Source organism: Gavialis gangeticus, unplaced genomic scaffold, assembly GCF_001723915.1.
Source record: "Gavialis gangeticus isolate Ggan-Ray unplaced genomic scaffold, GavGan_comp1, whole genome shotgun sequence".
Classification (NCBI taxonomy): domain Eukaryota; kingdom Metazoa; phylum Chordata; order Crocodylia; family Gavialidae; genus Gavialis; species Gavialis gangeticus.
Window position 1 is genome coordinate 3,509,526 of NW_017729006.1, and position 13,277 is coordinate 3,522,802.

The window sequence follows — 13,277 nt, forward strand, 5'->3', positions numbered from 1 at the left end:
CACTCTTCTTGAACTCCCCTCTCCCTGGGGTCATGGTCCCTTAGGGCCTGACTGACAAGCCTCCTGAGCTTGTCAAAGTTGGCTTTTCTGAAGTCAAGGACTTCTGTGTTGCTGACTGACTTGCCAGCTTTACAGCGGATGGTGAAGGTGATCAGCTTGTGGTCGCACTACTGCACAGTGTTATTAGGCTAATGCACAGAATGTGTCTCGTGTAGACATGCCCACTGAATAAGATATATGGTTCTGAGAGTGAGTGTATTCCCTGAAAAGAGCCTACTTTGATGTCTAGAGAAATCGAATCACAAAAAGTATATTAGTTTTCAATATGCTTTAAAAATCGGCTAAGTAATTGAGAGCTTTTACTATTTCCATGTAGAGAACTATATTACGTACATTTTAGCTTAGATAATTCAGGTCAGGAATTTGCATTAACAAAGTTTAACTGGGATTAACATTTCCTTTTTGTAAGCTTTTCCCAACATTGTTATAATTGTAAAGAATCCTCCTGTATTAGTCATTGGAGTGCCTTAGAAAATCCAGGCACTGGGTCATTTTTACAGCATCAAGTTTTTGATGCAGTCAGTCCTGTGTAATAACATGTGTTCCTACTATGCCACCTAGTGATGAGGTCAATAGAGAAGTAATTGAATGGCTGAGAAACGAGAAGCCTCTGTCTTGTTTTATTGTAAACACCATAACATGTCTTTCCACTAAAATACTTTAGATGAGGCAGTCAGAAAGCTAATTTCCCAAAGTTATTTGAATAATTTATTAACACAGTGATTATAATACATTTATGTGCCTGAATATCACTTTGGGCGAAGAAACTGATGATACTAGATATGTATATTATCATGGAATAAGTTTGTGAAGGTGATATATCATTTTCACTTCTGGTGTGATTGCAAAACCAATGTTACCATTAGTGTAACTGATACACTATATACTTAATTTTATGTGGTTATTATGTCCTATTTTTGCTTTCTATTTTAGTGCTGGACCCAAAGGAGACAACATTTATGAATGGAGGTCAACTATACTTGGGCCTCCGGGTTCCGTATATGAAGGTGGAGTTTTCTTCCTTGACATTACCTTTTCACCGGACTATCCTTTTAAACCACCTAAGGTTAGTAGAAGGATCTTAAAAGTCTAATAGCAGTACTCAGTGAATAAATAAATGGTATATGCCTTTAGTTCCTATTTTTAATAGTAGCTGTAATGGTGGGGGGGTGCACGTTGTTAAAAAACATGATTAGGCATAAAAGTTTTCATGAAAATAATATTAAAACCAAGCATTTTAAAAGGAGAAATCTGAAAAACCGTCCAAGATTTCAAATGCATTTATTCAATCAAATCAGACAGACCTGGACTCTTGTCAAATTGTTAAATTCCAGAAGGTTTTTTATTACTATTATTGACATAAATACAGTAATATAGCTCAAGTAATGCATTTAAACTAAGTATGCAAAACCTGCCACTGCTGATGTAGTTTTAAATTAAAGTTAATCAGTACACTATCTATTAGTGCTATGCCAAAACAAAAAGTAAATGACCACTTTTCAGTAAAGATGGTATCATGGAAGATGGGGTAAAAACAACGTTGCTACAGGGAAAGAGCATATAGAACAGTAAATTCTATATCAGGTTGAATTTCAGTAAACACTTATTACAGTAACATATGTTATCATATTGTTACCATGTACACACTCACGCACACACAGACACACACCATGTTACCGTATTTACTTGAATACAAGATGAAGTGTTTTCCCCCAATTGGCATGGTGAAAAAAGCCCTTCATTTTGTAATCATATACAAGGAAATCTCACTAAATACATTGTTTATCATTGAACTGCTACCAAAAGCAGCATGTGCTCAGCAATGGAAACTAACAATGAAGTTGACTTAGTGCAGTCAACACTGAGCATGGCTATAAAACAAATGATGGGTACCTACCACAGGGATAGGTTAGTGCAGTCCATCTGAATAAGAGATATGGTAGTGCCCATTAAGTGCAGTGCCCTTCACCACCGACTCTTTTTCAAGTCGTAGTCAGCTACTACATTGCAGACATTGTGACTTCCTCTTCACTCCCACAGCTGAGCTGCACCTTTCTTTCCCATTTCCAATGATTTCTGTTTCTTCACCAGCCCTAAGTGCATGGCAAACATCATGAAATGGCATGCCATACCGTTCACCTAGAGTTCCTCTGCTGCCCGCTGTCTCAGCCCATTGTATATGATTATTGTGGCCCCACCCTCCATGAGGTAAAGCTGGACTAGGCTGCCTTATGCCTCATCTGCATATACATTTTTAGAGGATTCCAGAACTTGTGACAAGAACACCTGATTCCAGTCATGAGTAGGGGGTTAATTAGCACATAGATACTTTATGGAGGGTATCGGGAGTAAACACATATCTTGTGGGGTCACCATGCTTTGAAATACTGTAGAATCTGGTGGGGACCAGTCCAATAAACTATTTGGTAAATCATGAGCCTTTTGGCTTTGGACTAATCATGCCAAAGTGCTCCTCAAAAGTGTGTTTATGGTGTACCTGTGTAAAACTTGCAGTAGTTTCAAAATAAGGCAACAAGCATCAATTCTGGATGTACTAATTGTATGGGTATTACATGCAAATTGCTACAGTTATGGTTAATTTCAAAGTTATTGTTTTCAAACTTGCTTCCCAGTTCTGTGGACTCAAGAAGAACATGCTCTGATGGTTGGGAGAGGGAGAAGAGGCTGCCATGGGAAAAAGTTGGGAGGATGCGGAAAGCAAAGGAGCTACCTAAAACCCCAGGTTTATTTTCCCTGCTGTAGCACTGGTAGGGGGACAAATTCAAGGCAAACCTCCAATAATTAGATTCTATACATGGAAAAATTATAACAAATTTATAATTTTTCCATATATAGAATGTAATTTTTGGGGGAACCGTCTTATAGTCAGGATTGTCTTGTACTGAAGTAAATATGGTAATTAAGTTTGAGAAAACAGAGCTAGTGTAAGGACTATAAAGTAAGGTATGGAACTGGCTAACAGGGATGAGAACTGATGGAAGAATCAGCAGGTCCTGATGATCTCCACCCCAGAGTGCATACGGAACTGACAGAGGTCATTGCAGGACCCTTGGCACAGCTTTACGAGCACTTGTGGTGCTCTGGTGAGGTGCCTGATGACTAGAAAAGGGCCAATGTGGTCCACATTTTCAAAAAGGGGAGGAAAGAGGACCAAAGAAACTATAGGCCTATTAGCCTTACCTCGGTCCTGGGGAAGCTCTTTGAGAAAATTATCCAGGAGCACATCTGCGAGGGGCCAGCAGGGGAGTTTATGCTTTGGGGCAATCAACATGGGTTCATTAGAGGCAGGTCCTGTCAGACCAGTCGGGTGGCCTTCTATGACCAGATCACAAAAACCGTGGATGCAGGTGTCACGGTGGACATAGTCCTCCTAGACTTTAGGAAGGTCTTCAACACTCTCCCACCCCCTCCTCATTAAAAAATTAGGTGTCTGTGGTGTCAGTGCCTACACGGTCAGATGGGTCGCAAATTGGCTGGAGGGCCGCACCCAGAGAGTGGTGGTGGATGGGTCATTTTCAGCCTGGAGAGATGTGGACAGTGGGGTTCCCCAGGGCTCGGTCCTTGGGCCCTCACTGTTCAATATCTTCATTGGCGATTTGGACAAGGGGGTGAAAAGCACTTTGTTCAGGTTCGCAGATGACACTAAGATGTGGGGAGAAGTAGGCATGCTGGAAGAGAGGGACAAGCTACAACTAGATTTCGACAGGTTACAGAGGTGGGCAGATGAGAATAGGATGGGTTTCAAGTCCAAGGTGTTGCACCTGGGGAGGAAGAACCAGCAGCATACCTACAGGCTGGGGAACTCCCTTCTCATCAGCACAGAGGCAGAAAAGGATCTTGGAGTCACTATTGATTCCAAGGTGAACATGAACTGCCAATGTGGGGACGCAGTCAGGAAGGATAACCACACCTTGTCATGCATCTATGGATGCATCACAAGCAGGGCCAAGGAGGTGATCCTCCCCCTCTATGTGACATTGGTCAGACCACAGTTGGAGTACTGCGTCCAGTTCTGGGCACCGCACTTCAGGAGGGATGTGGACAGCATCGAGAGGGGCCACTCGCATGATTGGGGGCAGCAGGGCAGGCCCTACAAGGAGAGGCTATGGGACCTGAACCTGTTCAGCCTCCACAAAAGAAGGCTGAGAGGGGATCTGATGGCCACCTATAAACTTGCCAAGGGGGACCAGCAGGCAACGGGAGAATCCCTGTTCCCCTGAGCACCACCAGGGGTAACAAGGAATAACAGCCATAAGTTGACTGAGAGTAGATTCAGCCTAGATATCAGGAGGAGCTACTTCACTGTAAGGGCGGCTAGGAGCTGGAACCAACTTCTAAGGGAAGTAGTGCTTGCCCCTACCCTGGGGGTCTTCAAAAGTAGGCTAGATGGCCACCTAGCTGGGGTCATTTGACCCCAGCATCTTATCCTGCACATGGCAGGGAGTCAGACTGAATGATATGCTTAGGTCCCTTCCGACCCTACCAACTATGAAACTATGAAGAACTACTGGACTTGAAAGGTACTTATGGAATTTCTCAAGGACTGGTCATGACCAGTTTTATGTAATATTTTCATTAATGACTAGGGCAGGAATTTGGAGTCTGTTGATGAAATGTGCTGATAGTCTGAAGCTGAGGTGAGAGGGAGGTATCATCACTATAAAAAATTATTACAATATCATAAAGGAAGAACTGGATGACCTCAAAGAGTATAGCAATGTAAATGGGATGAAATTTAATAATGCAAAGTTTAAAGTCATGCATTTAGGGATTAATGGCAAGAATTTCTCCTACAGTACCACCACAGAAGAAAAGGAAGACTTGTGTCACAGGATAGCTTTGAGCCATCAATGTGACATGACTGTGAAAAAAGCAAATGCATTCTTAGAATGTATACAGCATGGTATTTCTAGCAGAGATAGGATGGCATTGTACAATAAATTGGGAAGGCCTCATCTAGAACATTGGGCATGTTTATTCATGCATTTACACCAGCTTAAATTTACTGTGCAGTAAAGCTTAAATTTACTGCGCAGTAAGCAGAAATAAGCCGCATGTACATGTACAGACATTAAAGCGCATTAATGTTGTGTTTGGACTGATGTGGGGCTAATGTTAGTCCCAAGCCAGTCCACACACACAGTGTTATGGCACAGTAAGGCGTCTACATGCATGTGATTGTGCAGTAACTAATCAGGCGTAAATTTGATACCTGCATGATGCAGGCAGCAAATTTACCCTCAAGTCAGCGTAAGTTGCCATATTTACTGCACAGTACGGCCATGCATGTGTAGAGATATACCCCGGTATTGTGCAATAATTTTGGTCACTGCACAGTTAATGTGCACATATAGATGCGTCCGTTGTGTACAATTCTTGTCCATCATGTCCCAGGCAGATGACTACAAACTGGAAGATGTACAGTGGTAGGGGGACAAATTTAAGGCAAGCCTCCAATAATTAGATACTACACCTGGAATATTATAACAAATTTATAATTTTTCCATATATAGTATGTAATTAGAGTTAGAAGGGTTAAAGGGTTATTAGAATTATCAAGAGAGTGAAGAGCCTATCTCATGAAAGGAAACTAAAAGAGCTTGACTTGTTCGGCCAAGCAAAACAAATGCTGAGAGGGGATACAATTTTATTTCATAAATACATTAGGGTGCAAACACTAAGGAGCAAGAACAGTTATTTAAAGACAGTGCTGGCACAAAAAGGGATATGGACTGGCCATGAATAAATTTTTAGGCTGGAAATTCGAAGAAGGTTTCTAACCATTAAAGAAGTCTGGTTCTGGAGCAGCCTGCCAGTTGGAGTATTGGGAGCAAAAACTCAGATGGTTTTAAAATAGTGCTATCATACTACGATTGGGATGATATGATATGTTTCCCAGACTAGATGACGCAGGGGTGTGATGTAGTCTGGTCCTGTGTCCCTGTGTTGTTAATCAACTACCATGATAAAATAGTGAAATGAAAATAATTATTAGCAGAATATGATTTCCCTAGTGGGTCATAAAATAGAGCGTGGAGCCATCTAAGCTGTTGATGCTAGCAGAAAAAAGAATAGAAAATACAGTCTTAGAACTAGACTGAACGTATTCACTGTCCCACAGACTCCATCATGGGATTCAATAAACTGCACTTTCTCTGACATCATCTCATGATGTGGCAAAGCTACAGTTTGGTTATGGCCTAACGTTGCTGTTTGATAGTATAGTATACTCCCTCTGGATGAGAAGAAAGCAGCCGTGCACTTCCCTGGAATATTCTCTTATCCAGACTTCATATGAACAATGCTCATTCAGTACCCAGTGTTGTCAGATTTCTGGTATTAACAGCCCCAGAATTGATTAGCGTCCCTCATTTTTCAGGCTCCTAATAGCAGCCCTTAAACTATTAGAAGACTTGAAGATAAGTATAACTAGCTAGTTTTGGGTCTGTTACTACCACAGAAGTGACCGCCCCAGATTCCATTGTTTTGTACCACTGTCAGTGCTGTGATATTAACAGCCCCCAAACTAATTAGTTCCTCTCATTTTCAAGGTTTTTAATAGACAGTTGCAGGCTGCTCTTACAGGCCTTGAAAATTAAGCTTGATTTTCAGAACTGCTATTAGAAATCTTCGAAGCGACAGGAGATAGCAACCACAAAGCACACTAGCTACCTTCATTTTCCGGGCTTTTAATAGCAGCTCTGGGTACTTACACAAGTTCCATTTTTTACATGACTGGGCCCCTGAAAGCGCTCTACAGCTGTGATGTAATACACGTGCATGGCTGCAGAGCACTTCTTAAATGACCGATTGAGCAAACAATTAACCCTGAAGGTATTAGCTGAAGGCACTCTAAAGCAGAGCACCTTAGGGAACTTGTGTTCCCTCCAGGGTTAAATTTTTTGCACTTTGCAGGGCTGGGCTGGTGCTCACTGGTGACCACCAACCCAGCCCCAGCCTGCCCCTGAGCTGTCAGTGCAGAAGGGAAAGGGAGCTGTCAGCTGCTTTCCCTGGCCAGAGCTGGGGGGAGGGAGCAGGGTGGAACAGAGCCCTCACCTAGAGCTGATCCTAGGGGGGTGCAGGGCCCGGGGTAAATCAGCTTATGCAGGACCCCCTTAACACTGTGCAGGGATGTGGTACCCTTGCAAAGGGGGAAGGAAGTCTCCATGCTTCCTCCACAGCACGGGGCTGAGCTGCCAGCTCTGGCTGGGCTGTATGGGAGGGGCCGTGGCTGCTCCTCCCAGCTCCACGGGGCCTCCCCAAAGCGTGAGACCCAGGGCAGTCATCCCAATTTGCCATAACCTAGGAACAGCTCTGCCCTCATCTCACAGGCCCGGCTCCCCCCATTATGCCAGCCAGGGTAGCTGGGGCGGTGGGGCCTGCAAGGCAAGGGGGATCCGTTCCACCTCACCCCCCCTCCCCCAGCTATGGCTATGGCAGGCACCGCTGCTCCGTCCCCCTCACTTCCCCACTGACAGCCCCAGAGCTGTGGGGGGAAAGCAGGACTGGGAGAGGAGCACCCCCACTTGTTGACCAGGGCCAGTGCAAGCAGGATTGATTTCCCCCTTTCCCCCCCGACCAACAGGCGAATGTCTCTTGGGTTGGAGGCAGTGGGGCTCTATCTGATGGCACTTTGTGTAAAGCAGCGTGAGTTAAAGTGGGGCCTCTAAACTTCTATAGGCACACTGTTTGACAGCTTCCTTTCACTGTGCCTGGCTGCCCAGTTAAAGGGAGCGCAGTTACAGATACAACCAGGGTTTGAAATATGGGGAGGCTTGAGAAGACTGAACACCCCCCCCATAAGAAACGAGAGCCTCCCCCCCATAAGAGATGAGAACCCCTGGACTGACCCACACCTTTAAGCAGCTCAGGTGGTGGCAGCAACAGCTCCTTCCAGCCTCGGGCTGCCCCTGCCGCAGACCCCCTCAAGAGTCAGAGTGTACTTCAAACCCTGGATACCGCTACAGTTAATTTTACTCCAGTCATGAGCATAAGAAGTTACAAAGGGGACACCAGGGCTGAAAAATGCTATACTAAATGGTTTATGCATATAACAAATATGCAGAAAGCTGGAGTTTGTTACAATGCATCAGGTAAAAATTGGGACTTGTGTGTTTACATGGCTAAGTGATTTATGCACAAATCTACATGTAAGTGGGGTGAACTGTAGTTTAAATGTGTGGTACCAAGAACAAAAATGTTACAGTCAAGGTTCATATAGCCTGCCCAGTGACTGCAATTTTAACCAAAATTTTTAAATTCAGAAGACTGGCATTACACAACTGAAAGGTTTGAATTTCAGGCACTTAAAGTCACTTGACTCTTCTGGTGCGCTGAGAACTGAAGGTGGTATTAAAAAAATGAGAGAGATCTGTCCCTGGTTCCAGCCCCTTCATGATGCATAAAAGGGGCTAAAAAGCTTGATATTGAGCCAGGTGTCGTCTTTTGGTTGGTTGGTTGCTTTGCTTTTTGTTTGTTTGATTTTCGTATCAACAGAGCAGTGACTACAAATTCCCCAGCAAAAAAAATCCCAGAGGGGATATTGACACCCTTCTGCGCAACTTGAAATTCCTTCAGAAATGCCAAACCACAAGGGAACCCAAACCATAATAATATTTTTTTGCAGTCCTACTACGTAAAGGACTAAATATGAGAGAGTGGGGGTTTTGTTCTTCTTTCTGTTGACATTGAACTTCAGGTTTGAAGCATTGTGTCCTTTTTGTAATAGAAAGTGATGGTCCAGTTTGCGTTCTCACAGTGAGGGAAAGACTTGTTCAGTCCACATTCAGTTATGTTTTGGTGACTCTGTTATCTTGCAAAATGAGTTGTGCCCATGTGTGTTGCTTGTTAATGAAATATTAAGCAATAGGGAAGTTCTTATCCTGCTTTCTAATAGCTCTTTTGTGTGTCTTTATTCTCACTTCCAATTGTCTTTGTAAAACATTTGTGCATATAAATCGTATAAAAAGCTATTGCTTGATAAAGGATGAGAGTACTGATGGTGCTGTATTGTATTATTATAGAGCTAACAATTACTACAAAGAAACTTGTTATCCATACGAAAATAATTGGTGCATGTGTGCAGGGGACCAGTATCAGATTTAACTAACATTTTGCTAATATTTTCTGTATTCTTATTCTAACAACTTTCAACCATTGTTGTAAGTAACTTCTATCTCCAAATCTAGCTTTAGGAATCTTCTGTTAATATTTTTATTATGCATATTCTCCTTACCCTCTGAAAGTGACTCACAGGTAAAACCCTTTGGGAAGTCCCCTGAGTTAAAGCAGTGTGGGAAGGTGATGGCTTGTCACAAGATAACTGCTGCAATCAATACGTTGGTGGGAAATCCTATTTTAAATCTACCCCCTCCTCCCCCAGCTTTTCATTCTGTGTCCTAAAAATGTATTTTTGAGGTGGAAACTTGGGTAGAAAGCACTGTGTACAAGTGGCACATAGGTCATGTTGCCACATCTTATATTTTATTCCAGCATCCGGATAGTGGGTGCTCTTTTTAATGACATAACTCCTGGAATCACGTGAATCTCATGTAAAAATTTAAGCATGATTTTTTAAAAGTTTGTTTCCTCATAGTTATTGAAAACATGAAGTCCAAAACAGTCAAAAGACAAATAAAAAAGAAACCAAACCATATTGCAGTTTCAATCTCCTAATTTAGAAGTCAGTCTCATGGGTTTGGTTGTTTAGTGTTTGGGATTAGCAATACCAAATAGTTTAACTCCATATGGGTACATAATTGAAACGGCCTGCCATAGTAACAGATTTCTTACTATGGCAAATTTCATGTATTCCTCTTCAGACTTATGAGGGAGGGCTATTTTATCCTCTCTTACCATAAACTAAGGAAACATTTAAACAAACCCTGTCAAAATTGATAATCCCAGTATACAACCACAAAAGTGCTGGCTAGAAACAGAAACTTGATGAAATCCCATGACCCAGAGTGAGGTTTCAAAGGCCAATGCCTATGTCACATAACAATTATTGTTACAGGGCCTAGTTCAAAACCCATTAAAGTCAGTGGAAGGATTCCCAAAATCCATTCTTCCAGTCTGTTTTCAAATGTCATATAATCCATTATGTGTGTGGCTGGTATGCTGGGAAGGGGGAAAATAACTTTAAAATTATGAAAATATCTTGTTGGTGACACTATTATGGTTCAAGTGCCATTTAACTTTGGGCCAGAGAGTTGGATATTTTTTGTTTTCACAGAGGTCTCAATACCTTTTATGCACACACACATATCTGGCATTACATTTTATAACTCCAACCCCAGAGTGTACAAGTTCTAGCGGCTGGAAAATGTACACACTTAAATCTGAAAATGTTTTGCTTATGCAAAGCTATTCATGCCAAAAAAGGGCAATTTTGGGGTCTGTATATTAATAAGGTTACAAAGAAATAAGTTATTTTTGTTTGCTCTGTGAAATTATTAAACTTCTCCTTTGTACTTTTTAGTTCCTTCCTTTTTTGCCATGCTCTCTTCTTCCTTTTACTTATCACTTTAAAATAATTAAATATTGTGGCCCCTCAGTGTTTGCTTGATAGCTTTTTTATTTTCCCTTTCAAATTTTTCCATCAGTTTAAGCCAGTGGTGCCCAAAGTGGTCCAGATCCTGTCTGTGGGCCAGATCAGGCCCTGGGTCCTGGCACTGCTCCCCCCTTGCCCCACATGCCAGGATTGGGCCATGAGGGCCCGGCATAACTCCCTCCTGCCCCCTGCATACCAAGTTTGGGTCCCAGGGGTCCAGTGCCACCTCCTCCCATCCCCCACATTGAGATAGGATCCGAGGGCACAGAACTACTCCACCTAGCCCTGCGCACTGAGATTGGGCACCAGCTCCAGCACACAGGGCCTGGGGTTCATCATAGGTCTAGAGATTTATCAGCAGGACAGATTTGTCAGCGGGGCCACTGCTTTCCCTCCACCAAATTTCTGGACCCCTGGGGAGTCCCACTGGCCGGGTCTGGCCTGCAGGCCAGAGTTTGATCACTATCCTCTTTATCTCCTCCATCACTTTTAAAATTTTTATGCCCAGCTATAGGGATGCTCCACTTATTTTTTTTGTTAAATCTTCCCATCTCCATTCTTCTCTTCCCATTGTTGTATCTGCTGTTCCAAAAGTTGACCTGATGTCACATCCTCATCTCTGACACATCCCCATCTCTTGTACCTTGAGTAATTGGGATTGGTAGAATCATGAGGCTTCTTTTAATTGAATCAAAAAGTATACCTTGAGAAGCCATTCTGTTTTCTATACAACTTTAAGGTCTAGGCCAAATCCGCACAAAACCCAAGTGTATTCCAAGATTATATATCTGGGTATTGCTTCAGTCAGTCCTTCTCTCCCAGTTCACGATCTTGTATACTGTCTACCCCTTCCTTTTCATAAAAGTTCTTGTCAGTGTCTCTGAAGAAATAGGCACAGACCTAATAATAGTGAGTTGATTAGCCAGTAGCAATAGCTTATTTTCAATTAAATGGCAAATAAGAAATGTGTTTAGTAGTTTGTTCTTCATGATATTCGTCTTTTTGTCCTTTGGACACAGTTCTTTTCAATCTTTCAACTTTACCTCCTGCCTTTAAATGGACTCAACATTTTCTAAGCAAGAGGTCACTAACCCTTTCAATCGTCTTTTCCTTTTAAGTGGAAGACATTGTGCCCTGCTTATAGCTGCAGAATGATCAGCTAGAAGAGAAAAATTCTATAATCTTGATTCATGTAGCTTGATTAGAAGTGAAACAGGACCATCCCAGCCTATCTCCAATTTATGGTTGTTCACAATTTATCTACTTCGTTGGATATAGAGATTTCTGGAACAGCTCATCTGAGAACTGACAAATTAGCTCTGGCTTTCTGGGAGGCTCCAGTCAATTAAAAATATTTCCTAGCTTCCACTTTGTGCAAGCTTGTACAACACTCAAGAAATTGGCTTAGCACCCAGTTGCCTGATTCAGCAACAAATCGAACAACCCACATAATTCTGCTTTTCTTTTCAGTTGTGTGGTGGTTGTGTTGTTTGTTTGTTTGCGGGGGGGAGTTATATCGGTTTTATTTTGTTTTAAAGCATCATATTGACTTTTATCAGGCCAATTTTGGCAAGGTGTGGCAGAATCTACATGAAACAGCACATCCACATGATCTCTCCTTTGTGCTAATGCCAGATCTTGATAAAAAACTGAACTTGATTCACAAAAACAGCATGAGTGTTAGCAGCTGAAAATGCACACCAACCCTGTGTCAGTATCTTCCATGCAATGCAGTGGATGAGAGAAGAACTTGATTGACAGCATACTCTGGGTGGCCATTTAAAAAATAATAATAAAACTACATGGACAGCCTGACAGGGAAACAGTCCTGCATTTCTCTAAGGCCTTCATGACCTTATAATGCTTTAAAAAATATATCCCTTTTAAGATTTTGTTTTCCGACTAAATATCTTCCTTTTATGCTCAATGGATTCAGCCAATTTCATCAAGGAAAAGAATAAAAGCAAACTTTATCTCCTAAAAATGTGCTACCTCTACTTTTCTAGAACACGCACACATACATGCGCAGGTGTAATATACACACATGGAATATTCTTCCTTTTTAGTCAACCTGAGAAAATTCTAACCTGTTTTTGGCTCTGATCCATGTTAGAAGTTGGTGAACTGAATGCATACCCAAATGTTTTAGAACTAAAACCCTTCTAAATTTTACAGATCATGACAATTCAAGCCACCACATTATATGCAGTTTAATTATCAAAAGAAAGGGGTTGATTACATTATCCTGTATTATACTTCTCCAGAACATGACGTTTCTACAAATCCAGAAGCCTTGTCAGTCTCCCACAAAGCTGTTTGTATGAAACAAGTATTCTTCTAGAGAAAATTATCTCCAAGAATTGCCACTATAATGGGATCTGTGTTTTCATTAAGGACTACCTTTGTTATTTCCATTAGTATATTGAACTATATTAAATCTATTATGCTGTCAGTTCCATTTACTTGTGGATGTATCTATCACTATCCCAGTATATCTGCTTGGGTGGGGGGTTTAATACAGTGATTGATAAAATCTCTTAATCCCAACTCTGCAATTAATCTTGCTGGGGACTTAATCTCAATTGACAGAAAAATGTTTTGTGGGACTTGAAAACTGCACTATGCCAAATCACCTCTAAATTGG

The 13,277-nt window shown here is 41.9% G+C and overlaps 1 protein-coding gene across 1 annotated transcript in view; it reads left to right on the forward strand.

Moving 5' to 3' along the window:
• LOC109291676 (ubiquitin-conjugating enzyme E2 E2) overlaps nt 1–13,277 on the forward strand; it is a 423,489-nt gene that overhangs the window by 348,476 nt on the left and 61,736 nt on the right. The window contains exon 4 of the mRNA XM_019508753.1: nt 994–1,126. Within this exon, the coding sequence (XP_019364298.1) occupies nt 994–1,126 (133 nt within the window). The remainder of the gene's footprint in view (nt 1–993; nt 1,127–13,277) is intronic.